At 39.0% G+C, this 14,330-nt stretch overlaps 1 protein-coding gene across 1 annotated transcript; it reads left to right on the top strand.

Annotated features, from left to right (window-relative positions):
• Positions 1–449: 449 nt before the first annotated feature.
• On the top strand, positions 450–13,439 carry LOC109558320 (transmembrane emp24 domain-containing protein 7-like). The gene is given in 4 exon segments (XM_070788744.1): positions 450–857; positions 9,879–10,046; positions 12,657–13,091; positions 13,093–13,439. Coding segments are annotated over 2 exon segments (507 nt in total). The 5' UTR covers positions 450–857; positions 9,879–10,046; positions 12,657–12,888; the 3' UTR covers positions 13,397–13,439.
• Positions 13,440–14,330: the final 891 nt, after the last annotated feature.

The raw sequence follows: 14,330 nt of genomic DNA, 5'->3' as shown, positions 1-14,330 counted from the left end.
AGAGATGTAGATACAGCAAGTGTGAGTTCTTTTCTGTTTTTCAATATAACTCATTTTATTATGAGCCAAACTCATGAATGGAGAAGGCAATGGCACCGCACTCCAGTACTCTTGCCTGGAAAATCCAATGATGGAGGAGTCTGGTAGGCTGCAGTCCATGGGGTCACTAAGAGTCGGACCTGACTGACCGACTTCACTTTCACTTTTCACTTTCATGCCTTGGAGAAGGAAATGGCAACCCACTCCAGTGTTCTTGCCTGGAGAATCCCAGGGACGGGGGAGCCTGGTGGTCTGCCGTCTACGGGGTCGCATGGAGTTGGACACGACTCAAGAGACTTAGCAGTAGCAGCAGCAAACTCATGAGTAAACTTTCATTATACCTTAGCTGTGTTGGGAGGCGCGGTGCAAAATAGCCTTGAAGGAGAAAGTCCTCGGGGAAATGATGAAGGGCCAGAAGTACCCAGGCATTGTGTACTGATTGCTGAAGAACATTTCCTGCCTTTGGCTATGCTCGGCGCCAAGATTTAACAATTAAACATAAAAGACGTTGCTTGAGAAAATGGGTCATAGATAAATACATGGGTCATTAAGAATGCGTTGTTCCTTGAAGTATCTTTTACTGATTATATCTTAGTCTTGTACGTGTTCTGCTGGCTGTATGCTCTAAGCTCTTTGTTCCTTGCTCCTATAAAAAGGCTTGACTATAGAAATAAACTTGTCAGTCCTTGCAGAGACTGTCCAAGTGTTGTTCTTTCAGGTTCGCCGTTTCCAAGTCCCGGGGAAAAATCCCCACAAGTAGCGCCACGAACAGGGACTTGAAGGAAGACTGAACAAAGTGGCGAGCCCTGCAGAAAGAGGTAAGCAGGATGGGACAACATAGCAGTAAGATTCCTTTCATTTCTATAATGCATCACTTTTTGAAACAAAATGGTGTTAATGTTTTAAGAGATCAGTTGAATGACTGCTATCATATTTTACTGGAACATAATCCGTGGTTCCCAGAGGAGGGGATGCTCTATCTAGACATATGGAAAAGGGTTAAGAATAATGTTTTGTGAGCATATCGGCAAGGTTACATGGTCATTCATACGGGCTGTCATAGAACAAACTGAAGGGCATAAAGTTGATTTGGAAGTAGAGACTATTCGGTCTTTACATGAATATGAGCTTAAGGAACAAGATATGCAAGGTGCTTTGAAATATAAGAATGTTATGCTCAATCAGACACAATCCCTGGAAAAACAGCTTGGAGATGTATGTATACAGGATATGTCAAAACTGAAACCACTTAGAGCAAAGGTCATTTCATTCAGCGAACAGCCCAAACCTGAGGTTTTTCTTTCTGCCCCGCCTGTAACAGCAATTGCTAACTTTGATCGTACTAATCATTTCACTCCTCCTCGGGAGATGCCTGCTTGTGCTTTCGCTTTCCCAATACAGTTTGATCAGCTTGCCCAAGGCCAGAATGCTTGGGCTGGTCTAGATTTTGGTATGTTGTCCAGCTTTAAGAAAGCATGCACTCTGTATGGACCTACTTCTCCTTACTGTGTAGAACTCCTCAGAGGATGGGCTGATCTTTGGATGCCATATGATTTTTTTCAAGTAGCAAAGATGGTTCTAAATCCTCAACAATTACTTCAATGGCAAATGTGGGTTAATGATGAGGCCCAACAAATGATGATTGACCAGCAATCTCATGGTAACCCTGCCAATTTGACCTATAAATACTTACTGGAACGGGAGCCATAGCTGATGTGACTGCACAATTAGCTAATCTTACCCCTCAGATGTTGCATTTCATTAAAGAAATTTCTTGCAGAGCATGGGCAAAGGTTAATAGTGTTAACTCTGATGGTTCATTTGTCAAAAGAGGAATATATCCAATTTATAGAAAAATTAAAAGATGCCATCAAAAAATCTATCAGAGATGAAACCTTACAAAATATTATTTAAAAAAAAATTGCCTTTGAAAATGCTAATGAGGAATGTCGATCTGTGCTCAGACCAATTCAAGAAACCGATTCTCTTATGGAGTATTTGAAAGCTTGTAGAGATATTGGATCTATGTCCTATAGAGCAAAATTAACGGCACTAGAAACTTTTAATGTGCAAAAGGCTGCTAATGCTAAATGTTTTAACTGCGGGAAGGCTGGCCATATGAAAAAACAATGCCACATGCCAATGCAGACAGCTAAAAATAATAATACTTCTAATAAAAAAAAGACCCCTGGGAGTTTGCCCAAAATGTAAAAGGGGATTCCATTGGTTGAATAAATGTTATCCAAATTCGATAAGGATGGAAATGCATTGACACCAGAGGCACAACAAAAACAACAGGGAAACTAATAAAGGGGCTATCCTCTAGCCCCACTACAAAAGGAGGACCCAACATTATGACACCGCAAGCAGCTACATCTAAGAGTGCTTGCATTGATATACCTAGTCCTTATGATATGGAATTAATAGAATTATATAATCCTCATAAAATCCCCACTGGATATTATGGTCTGATCCCACCTGGAACAGTTGGACTAATTTTGGGATGTAGCAGCTGTACAATGAAAGGTTTAGTAGTATTGACTGGAGTTGTGGATGAAGATTATGAAGGAGAGATACATGTCATAGTGAATGTCATAAAATTAGGAAATGTATATCTACAAAAAGGGGAACGCTTTGCACAATTATTACTTTTGCCGTATGTCAAACCAATGAGGGCATCTGATAAAATTAGGCAGGAAGGTTTTGGTAGCACCAATCTTACTGCTGCACTATCTACCTTATTAAAGGAACATCAAAAGCCTATGCTTACTCTAAAGATACGGGGAAAAAATTTCACAGGTATGTTGGATACAGGAGCCGACATTTCCATTATTAGAACTGAAGAATGGCCCCTTGAATGGGGTAAGACTATGGCTCCTTCCAGACTATTGGGGATAAATAAGGCTGATGCTACACAAACTTTCATCAGTACATCCTATTTATAAGCTTATGGTCCTAATCAAATTGTAGTTTATATCAAACCATGTATTACCAATATCCCTATTAATTTATGGGGAAGAGATTTTCTCGAACAAAAGCCACAATTTCTCTAAATGAGCCTTTTTGGTGGGGGCCACTGAGTTAACACCACTGCCTCTTGAATGGGAATCTAATACCCCAGTATGGACACCTCAATGGCCCCTGACTAAAGAAAAGTTGGCAGCTCTCCCACAATTAGTAAATGAGCAATTACAGAAAAATCATATAGAGCCTTCATTTTCCCCATGGAATTCTCCTGTTTTTGTAATAAAAAAGAAATCAGGAAAATGGCGAATGTTGATAGATTTAAGAAATGCTAATAATACTATGATTCCTATGGGGCCATTACAACCTGGATTGCCCTCCCCTTCCATGGTACCAAAAGGCTAATCTGTAATTATTATTGATTTACAAGACTGATTTTTTACTATACCTTTGCATCCTAAAGATAGAAAACGTTTTGCTTTTTCAGTTACTTCTATGAATCGCATGGCTTCTGTTAAAAGATTTCAATTGAAGGTTTAACCTCAGGGAATGATGAACTCTCCTACCATTTGCCAATATCTCATATCTGTTTTATTACAACCCATCAGAGATAAATATCCTACTGCCTTCATAATTCATTATATGGATGACATACTCCTTTCCATGGAATCTGAACTCTGTTTACAACAGCTATGTGACAAAGTCACCACCACTCTTCAAAATCATGGCCTACTTGTTGCGCCAGATAAAATTCAATTGAAAGCACCCTTTAATTACTTGGGACATGTTATGGAAGAATCTAAGATAAAACCTCAAAAAACTCAAATCTCTGTGCATTCTCTATGCATGTTAAACGATTTTCAAAATTAATAGGAGATATTAATTGGCTTCGGTCATCTATTGGCATTCCCACCTATGCATTACAAAATTTATTTAAGATTTTAGAGGGACCTCCTGACCCTACTAGTCCTAGACAGCTAACAAAAAAAGCGAAAGAAGAATTAACATTTGTTGAAAAATACATTCAACAATCTTTCTCAACTCGGGTGGACCATACCCAACCAGTCTATTTATATATATTTCCCACCAAACATTCACCTACTGCAATCATAGCTCAAAACAGCCCAATAGAATGAGTATATCTACATACTAAACAGTCAAAGAAAATCGTATCATACATTGAGAAAATAGGACAGCTAATTGTATCAGGAAGGAGCCGTGTACAAACCTTAACTGGATTTGATCCATATGCAATACATGTCCCCTTGACAAAAAAGGAATTACAAATTGCCTTACAGTATAACACGACCATGCAAATAGCATTAAGTGATTTTCAGAACGTTATCTCATTCTATTTGCCGAAAAGAAAATTACGGGACTTTTTACAATTTACTAAATTTATAGTAACTAATATCATTGCCTCCCAGCCTATTTCAAATGCACCTACCTATTTCATTGATGGCAACAAGAAAGGCATAGCTGGGACTGTCGGCCCTGATATCAAAGAGAAATTACCTACTACCTATTCTTCAGTACAAAGAATTGAATTATATGCTTTATATGCTCTTTTGTCTCTTCAACCATTATCCTTCAATGTCTATACTGATTCCAAATACCTTGCTTCCCTTTTCCCCGATTTTGTTACCGCTTTTTTGTACAACCTAGATGAAGAATTATATATTCTCTTTTCAAAGACTCAAGCCTTAATTCAATCATGTACGGAACCTTTCTTCATTGCACATATACGTGCTCATTCAGGTTTACCTGGCCCCCTGGCAGCAGGAAATGATGCTGTTGATAGGTTCATAGCTCCTGTCTTTACGTCTGCTATGGATGAACACGCTAATCTTCATACCAATGCTAAAAGATTGCACTCTAAATACCATATTCCCCTCACTGAAGTGAGACATATCATTAAGTTCTGTGATGTCTGCGCTCCTCTGCACTTACGTACCACAGTTTCAGGAGTTAATCCTTGTGGGCAACAGCCTAACTCCCTTTGGCAATCTGACTTCACTCATTGCTCCTTGGGAAAGTTCTCTTTGCTTTTTGTCTCAGTTGATACATTTTCAGGTTTTATATGGGCAGTGCCTGTCTCTTCAGAATCCAGCAAACACGCCATTTCCACACTTTTACTCACCTTCCCTGTTATGGGACTACCTTCGGTCTTAAAAACAGATAATGGGCCTGCATTTACCTCTCACTTGTTTCATTCATTTCTAATGGAATGGAATATAACACACATCACAGAGATACCCTATAACCCCCAGGATCAAAAAATTATCGAAAGGGCCCATTGTACTCTTAAAACTCATTTATTAAAACAGAAAGGGGGAATATGGAAGAGGAGATACACTTCTTATCCTATGAACCCTCAATTGTTATTACCTTTAACTCTTTATTCCTTAAATTTTTAAAATTTACTAAAAGATAGTTCCGATACTCGTGCAGACAGACATTTTGCAGAGGAAAACAGTAAGAAACCGTTAGAAGCCAACACACCAATATGGTATAAGCAGTTTAATCAATGGTTGCCAGGAATCTTACGACTCCTAGGCAGAGCTTACGGTCTCGTCATTGCAGATGGAGAAGAAATCTGGGTTCCACTTCACCATGTCCATTACTGAGAAGGACCCCAAGACCAGACTCCCCCGACAGGTGACACAGCTGACGCGAAAGGTCACGTCAATGACCATAGAGAAGCCGAAGAGAAAACGTCAACGTCTGAACCCCTACCGTAGGACCTGAGCAATGGCATGTGTGGAAGATTGCTGCTGCATTGGAGCGCTTTGCCAGTGTGTATGGGACTGCAAAAGCCTTAAAACCTCAAAACTATACCTTTTTATACGATAGTACAGGTTATATCCAATCTTGTGTGCACCTCCCGTACATGTTTATTGTAGGTAACTTCGACATAGATCTTTCTGCTAAGGTTGTTAACTGTATAACACATGCCTTGTATACGTGTTTAAACCATACTATTTCATATCATTATGTCAACATTGCAATAGTCAAGCAAAGATCTGAATTGTGGCTTCCTGTTAATCTCACAGAACCATGGACCGACTCTGTATTTCTCTGTTTTGCTCAAATATGGCTTAAGGAGGTCAAAGCGCAGAATAGGATGGATTATTGCTGGCATTCTTAGTCTAATATCTATTGTTACAGTAGGAACCCTATCTGGTATGGCACTACATAATTCTATACAGATGTCTCTACTCAAGACTCCGTGCCTCCTATGATGAAGTCCAACTAGCAGCTGCCGTGCTTAAACTAAAAACAAAAGGAGGATATGTTGGGAGGCACAGTGCAAAATAGCCTTGAAGGAGAAGGTCCTTGGGGAAATGGTGAAGGGCAAGAAGTACCCAGGCATTGTGTACTGATTGCTGAAGAACATTTCCTGCCTTTGGCTATGCTCGGCGCCAAGATTTAACAATTAAACATAAAAGATGTTGCTTGAGAAAATGGGTCATAGATAAATACATGGGTCATTAAGAATGCGTTGTTCCTTGAAGTATCTCTTACTGATTATATCTTAGTCTTGTACGTGTTCTGCTGGCCGTATGCTCTAACCTCTTTGTTCCTTGCTCCTATAAAAAGGCTTGACTATAGAAATAAACTTGTCAGTCCTTGCAGAGACTGTCCAAGTGTTGTTCTTTCAGGTTTGCCGTTTCCAAGTCACAGGGAAAAATCCCCACAAGCTGCTTCATTTACTCCACAATAGTTTAATAGATGCTATTCAGAAAAAAATAGTTCTTGAGTAAGCATGACATTTTTTTGTTCTCAAATATATAGTCAGACAGTTTGGAAAAAATATGAGTAAAATTAACATTTATTATAAATCAAACATGTCTTTTATAATTGCCAGAGAAGAAACTCCAGAAAAAATATTATTCACCCATTGCTAGATTAAAAAAATCCAAACTAATCAGAAGAATGACATTTTAGCTATGAAAACATTTAAGACAATTAAGTTTCAAGTTTGTATTCTAAAATTTTTTACAAAGGATGAAATAGAAATACAGATTTAAGATAGTAATTGCAATTACTATCACATGTGAATCCTCAGGAAGTGTGATTTCTTTGAGGACTGTGTTACAATGATCTACCACAGTAGCCTTTGAGATTTCTTCCAGGATATATGTAGAATGCTTAATGGGCTTTCTTATATCATCCATAGCAATTGAGGCATTTGCTGGCCTTTAAATTTAAAAATATTCTGCTGCTGCTAAGTTGCTTCAGTTGTGTCTGACACTGTGCAACCCCATAGATGGCAGCCTACCAGGCTCCCCTGTCCCTGGGATTCTCCAGGCAAGAACACTGGAGTGGGTTGCCATTTCCTTCTTCTAGAGACAGGCAAATGAATCTCAGTCAAATTTTCCTTTAATGGAGAATATACAAATGGTTTTTTTTTTTTTTTCCAATTTATCATTTCTTCTTTTTTTAAATTGTTGCTGTTCAGTTATTAAGTTGTGTCCAACTCTTTGTGACTCCATGGACTACAGCATGCCAGGTCTCCATGTCCTTCACTATCTCCTGGAATTTGCTCAAACTCATGTCCATTGAGCTCGTGATGCCACCAGAAAAAAAATTAAATTGAAGTGGTAGTTGAGTACTGGAGTGAGTTGCCATTGCCTTCTCCAATCTTTTATTAGTTTCAGGTATATTGTACAACAGAGTGATTCAATCTTTTTGCAGATTATACTCTATTAAAAGTTATCACGAAATAATAGCTATATTTCTCTGTGTTGTACAAAATATCCTTGCTGCTTATCTATTTCATACAGTGTAGTTTTATCTCTTAATCCGTTCAGTTCAGTTCAGTCACTCAGTCATGTCCGACTCTTTGCAACCCCATGAATCACAGCACACCAGGCCTCCCTGTCCATCACCAACTCCCAGAATTCACTCAGACTCACGTCCATCGAGTCAGTGATGCCATCCAGCCATCTCATCCTCTCTCGTCCCCTTCTCCTCCTGCCCCCATTCCCTCCCAGCATCAGAGTCTTTTCCAATGAGTCAACTCTTTGCATGAAGTGGTCAAAGTACTGGAGTTTCAGCTTTAGCATCATTCCTTCCAAAGAACACCCAGGGCTGATCTCCTTTAGAATGGACTGGTTGGATCTCCTTGCAGTCCAAGGGACTCTCAGGAGTCTTCTCCAACACCACAGTTCAAAAGCATCAATTCTTTGGCGCTCAGCCTTCTTCACAGTCCAACTCTCACATCCATACATGACCACAGGAAAAACCATAGCCTTGACTAGACAGACCTTTGTTGGCAAAGTAATGTCTCTGCTTTTGAATATGCTATCTATGTTGGTCATAACTTTCCTTCCAAGGAGTAAGCGTCTTTTAATTTCATGGCTGCAGTCACCATCTGCAGTGATTTTGGAGCCCAGAAAATAAAGTCTGACACTGTTTCCACTGTTTCCCCATCTATTTCCCATGAAGTGATGAGACCGGATGCCATGATCTTCGTTTTCTGAATGTTGAGCTTTAAGCCAAACTTTTCACTCTCCTCTTTCACTTTCATCAAGAGGCTTATGAGTTCCTCTTCACTTTCTGCCGTAAGGGTGGTGTCATCTGCATATCTAAGGTTATTGATATTTCTCCCCACAATCTTGATTCCAGCTTGTGTTTCTTTCAGTCCAGTGTTTCTCATGATGTACTCTGCATATAAGTTAAATAAGCAGGGTGACAATGTACAGCCTTGACATACTCCTTTTCCTATTTGGAACCAGTCTGTGGTTCCATGTCCAGTTCTAACTGTTGCTTCCTGACCTGCATACAGATTTCTCAAGAGGGAGGTTAGGTGGTCTGGTATTCCCATCTCTTGAAGAATTTTCTAGAGTTTATTGTGATCCACACAGTCAAAGGCTTTGGCATAGTCAATAAAGCAGAAATAGATGTTTTTCTGGAACTCTCTTGCTTTTTCGATGATCCAGCAGATGTTGGCAATTTGATCTCTGGTTCCTCTGCCTTACCCGTATCTTAATTTCCTATATCTGTGATTCAGTTTCTGTTTTCAATTTACCCATTTCTTTTCTCCAGAAATATATCACTGCTGCAGATGCTGCTTTTGAGTCCAAAGTCTGGGATTCCTTTGCAGTCCTGAAATTGTGGTTTTCTGCTCACTGTCTTTCAATGTTCCCAGGCACTCATATAGGGAAACCAACTCCCAGTTGTTCAAACATTAGATGAAAATTATTAAAGTTTGGTCACATTGGCCATTACAGGGAGTCTTGTGTTTCAAAGAAAAAAGAAATAGTCCAATCAGGGGGAAAATCCTTGCCCCTAATCTCAGGAAAAAATACTTAAACAAAGTGTCCTAGGATTTCTAGTAAATCACACATTTATCCCACACTTTAAGGCAGTGGGGCCCTTGTCTTGAGAAAAGGCTATCACCTAAATCTGTATCTTTTGTTCTCCTTTAAGTTCTATTTTGGGCTTCCCAGGTGGCTCAGTGGTAAAGAATCCGCCTACCAATGTAGAAGATGTGTTTGATTCCTGGGTCGGGAGATTCCCTGGAGGAGGAAATGGTGATCCACACCAGTATTCTTGCCTAAAGAATCTCATGGACAAAGGAGTCTGGTGGGCTACAGTCCATGGGGTTACAAAAGAGTCGGACACAACTTAGTGACTAAAGAACAACAGCAACAAATTCTATTAATATTCCAGTAAAAGTATCCTAGCAGTTTGGGAACACTCACACCTCATTCCTGCTGGGCAACTTAAATGCAAATGTAACAAAGAAAGAAATTATTAGTCTCAAGTTGAATAAATGTGTATCTAACTTGATAGCATCTTCAAATAATTTTGAAAAAATTCAAGAGGACAGAGCTTAGATCACTTTTCCTCTAAACTTGACTCCACAGGCTTCATCGGTTCAAAATATTTATGTGCTGATGCCACTAACAACATCTGGGAACCACCACTGTGCAGAAAAAACTATGATTGCCACCACTGTTATATATCTGAAGTCCTCTTACGTGCCGATGGTTCTGAAAGCCAAAGTAATTTCAAGTTCTTTGGACCAGGTTAAGGTAAGCGCAAGTCAGACCAGCTCCAAAACTCACAGAGGAAAACTCATTTTGGAATCATCATCTTCTGCTTTTCAATCCTTCCCAGTTTAATCAACCAGTTCAAGTCATCATAAGTTAAATGAGAACCAGTTAATCTCAGTCTCTTTATTTGAATAAATGATCCAAACATAAGAAGAAAACATCACACGTATATGATTCAGTAAGAGGAAGACAAAACCATTAGAGGGAATCCAGACCGTTTGCTAGTGCCAACCCCGAATCAACAGCAGATGGCGCCAGAGGACCTTAGTAGGAGCCAATCGCTTTGCTACCTCCAAGATTACCTTTTATTTCCCACACCATTTACCCAGGATTTCTAGGGAAGGAGTCATGGTTCAGACCATAGATTCTGGAGTCAGACTGCCTGGCTTCACAATACCGCATTTGCTCGCTGGGTGACTTTGGACGAGTCTTGAACTTGATTTTCCTCGTTGTAGAATAGGGATGTTAAAAGCTCTATCTTGCAGGATTGCTGTGAAGATTATGTGAATTCTTACATATAATCACAGGCAATGGCTTCTTGTACACAATAATCTTTCAAAGTGTTATTTGTTAGTGGACACACAATATAAAAAGAAGTTCTGTTGTGAGAGCAAAAGCATAATATTTAGGAGGGTGAGAAAAAGGGTAAATTTTGTGGAGGATTGAAATTAAGTTGCTATCTGAATAAAATTAACTGTCAGTTCTCTCTGTAAAGTGTCTTTTGTAAGCTTCTTGAAAACCAAAAAGTAAAAACCTACAGTAGACACACAAAAGGTAGAGAGAAGGACATCAAAGCACACCATCATCCAAAATTATCAATTCACAAAGGAAGATCACAAGTAAGGAAGAAGCAAGGAACTAAAATGTGGGGGCAAGAAAACAATAGGATGGCATTAGTAATTCCTTATCTATCAGTAATTATTTTAAATGTAAATGGATTCAATCCTCCAATCAAAATAGAGTGGCTGAATGAATAAAACAACAAAGCCCAGCTATATGTTGCTACAAGAGAGTCACTTCACTTTTAAGGATACTGAAACGAGATGCCAGTCCAGGTTCGATGCACGATACTGGATGCTTGGGGCTAGTGCACTGGGACGACCCAGAGGGATGGTGTGGGGAGGGAGGAGGGAGGAGGGTTCAGGATGGGGAACACATGTATACTTGTGGTGGATTCATTTTGATATTTGGCAAAACTAATACAATTATGTAAAGTTTAAAAATAAAATAAAAAAAAGGATACATATAGGCTCATTAAATAGATGGAAAATTATATTCCATGAAAATAGAAGCGAAAAGAGAGCCGAGGTCCTATACTTATATCAGACAAAATAGACCTTAATTCAGAAGCTGTAAAAAGAGACAAAGATGGCTATTATATTAGAATAAAGGGTTCAATTTATCAAGGATAAGGAATCATCATTATATATATACATCCAACATCAGAACATTTAAATATAAAAGCAAGTACTAACATCTCTAAAAGGAGAAATAGATTACACTACAGTCAGGAGGCTAAGAATAGTCAGTGGGGAAAGGATAGTCTTTTCAACAGAAAGTATTGGGAAAATGGATAACCATGTGCAAAAGAATAAAATTGCATCCCTATCTTACTCAACACATGCACACCGACTTGAAATGTGTTAGTATTAAAGACTGAAATGTAAGATCTGAATCTATAAAATCCTAAAAGAAAACATAGAGGAAAACACCATAACGTTGGTTTTAACAATGATTTTCTGGAAATGACACCAAAAGCAAAAATCAAGTGGAACTACTTCCAGCTAAAAAGCTTCTGCTTTTAAATGAAAACGAAAAGGCAGCCTGTGGAAAGGAGGAATATATTTTCAGACCATATATTTGACAACAGGTTATTATCCAAAATACATGAGGAGCTAATATGATTGCATGGCAAAATAGTAAATAACCCGACTAAAAGATCTGAATAGACATTTTTTCCCCCCAGAAAAAGACATACAAATAGCCAAGAGATACACAAAAGGATGCTCAACATCACTAATCATCAGGGAAATATACATTAAATCACAGTGAGATATCATCTCACATTGTCAGAATACCTGTCATCAAAAAATTAGGAGGTAAGTGTTGGTGAGAATTTGGAGACAAGGAACCCACCCCTTAGGCACTTTTGGTGAAAAAGTAAACTGTTGCAGCCACTATGGAAAATGGTTTGGAGGTTCCTCAAAAAATAAAAGCAGAATTATCATGTAATTCAGCAATCTCACTTCTGGATATATATTCAAAGGAAATGAAATTATTATTTTGCAGAGGTATTTGCAACTCCATGTTCATTGCAGCATAGTTCATAATAGGCAAGACAGGGAAACAACTTGCATGTACATCACTGGAAGAATTTTAAGGACAATATATACATGTACATATATACATGTGTGTGTACATACACACAGAGTGGAATATTATGCAGCCATAGAAAAGGAAATCTTGCCATTTGAGACAACGTGGTGGGACCTTGAGGGCATTATGCTAATGTAATAAGTCAGATCAAGAAATAAAAATAGCTTTTTTTTTTTTCACCTGTTCTCTGCTGGCTATACTTCTTCTCCCCAGGTTGTTCTGGCATCTGGGCCCTGGTCACTCAGTACCTTCCACCATACCCAGCAACTCGCTCCACATCTTGAATCTCTCCGAGGCTCGGAGCATCTCGGCAGTGCGTCTTCGTGATGCCACCTCAGCCGAGGCCTGCAGCGTGCAGTGAGTCAGTGCAGACCCAACCCCGAGTCCCCGCAGCTCCGTTGGGGCCACCGTCTCGGGTTGCCCCACACAGTGCTGGGTGGCCGCCATGGGCCGTTGGTACTGCAGGCTGCTCCTGATGCTGCTGTTCCTGGTGCCAGGCTCTGGCAGCGCCTGCGAGAGCACCTTCGAGCTGCCTGACAATGCCAAGCAGTGTTTCCACGAGGACATCACACAGGGCACCAAGTGCACCCTCCAGTTCCAGGTAATTACTGGTGGTCACTGTGATGTAGATTGTCGACTAGAAGATCCTGTTGTACAAGGAGATGAAGAAACAGTATGATAATTATACCTTCACAGCCTCCAAAAATGGGACATACAAATTTTGCTTCAGCAAAGAATTTTCTACTTTCACACATAAAAATGTATATTTTGATTTTCAAGTTGGAGAAGATCCACCTTTGTTTCCTGGTGAAAATCGAGTCAGGGCTCTTACCCAGATGCAATCTGTCTGTGTTTCAATTCATGAAGCTCTGAAATCTGTCATTGACTATCAGACTCACTTCCGATTGAGAGAAGCTCAAGGCCGAAGCAGCGCTGAGGATCTAAATACATGAGTGACCTACTGGTTAGTAAGAGAAGCCCTCATTCTTCTGGTGGTTAGCATAGGGCAGGTATTTCTTTTAAAAAGCTTTTTCTCAGATAAAAGAACCAGGACAACTTGTGTTGAATCTTAACTACATTTTGAGAATTGATTACATTGCCACTGTAATATTGCTGTCCTCTAATTAACTTTAGGTACAGAAGAAGTTAATATTGGCAACATTTTTAGAATCTTACTCATACACCTGTGGGGGTGGGGGGAGGGATGTACAATGCATATCCCCAAGCTGTGGAAAGGACACCTTTTTTTTATTTGTAAAGGTAGAAAAACTTTGGGGCTTATTTTGGGCTATTCAAAAATATTCAACACAATGATCTACATTTTTATGGGTTGTTACTATCTACTCTTTGCACACTAAACTTTAGTCATTTTGATACCTTTTAACTATTTAAAAGTACTTTTCTGGCAAGTTGTGGATATTTTAAAAGCCTTTAGTTTAATGTCAACATGTGTTGTGGAGGAAGAAAGTTACCTTTTAGTTGTTTATAGTAAATAAAGTTTTGTTTTTAAGAAAACCAAATGTGATTAACTGTAGCCAAAGCCCTAATCTGCACTGTTTAATTTTATGAGGACACAAATCTACCATAGAAATGTTAGTTAATATTGATAAAATTTTAAATTGACACATCACGGTTTAATTTTTTTCTCAGTAGCTTGGAAAATGTCATTTTTGTTCTTTGGGTTTATTCTATGATCTATATAACCAGTTATGTTATTTTTTTTCTTTCATAAAGATATTCTGACCTCACAGGAGCAAGTATGTTTCAGTAACATAATAGAGTTTACACAAACCTTAAAAAAATCAGACTATTGTTAACAGGTAGAATAATTACAGAATAATTTAAGACACTACAATGGGGAGCAAAATGACATGAGAAAACTTTTAG

The sequence above is a fragment of the Bos indicus genome, chromosome 5, assembly GCF_029378745.1.
Source record: "Bos indicus isolate NIAB-ARS_2022 breed Sahiwal x Tharparkar chromosome 5, NIAB-ARS_B.indTharparkar_mat_pri_1.0, whole genome shotgun sequence".
Lineage (NCBI taxonomy): Eukaryota > Metazoa > Chordata > Mammalia > Artiodactyla > Bovidae > Bos > Bos indicus.
The sequence above is the reverse complement of the archived record's forward strand: the minus strand, read 5'-3'. Positions and strand labels throughout refer to the sequence as shown.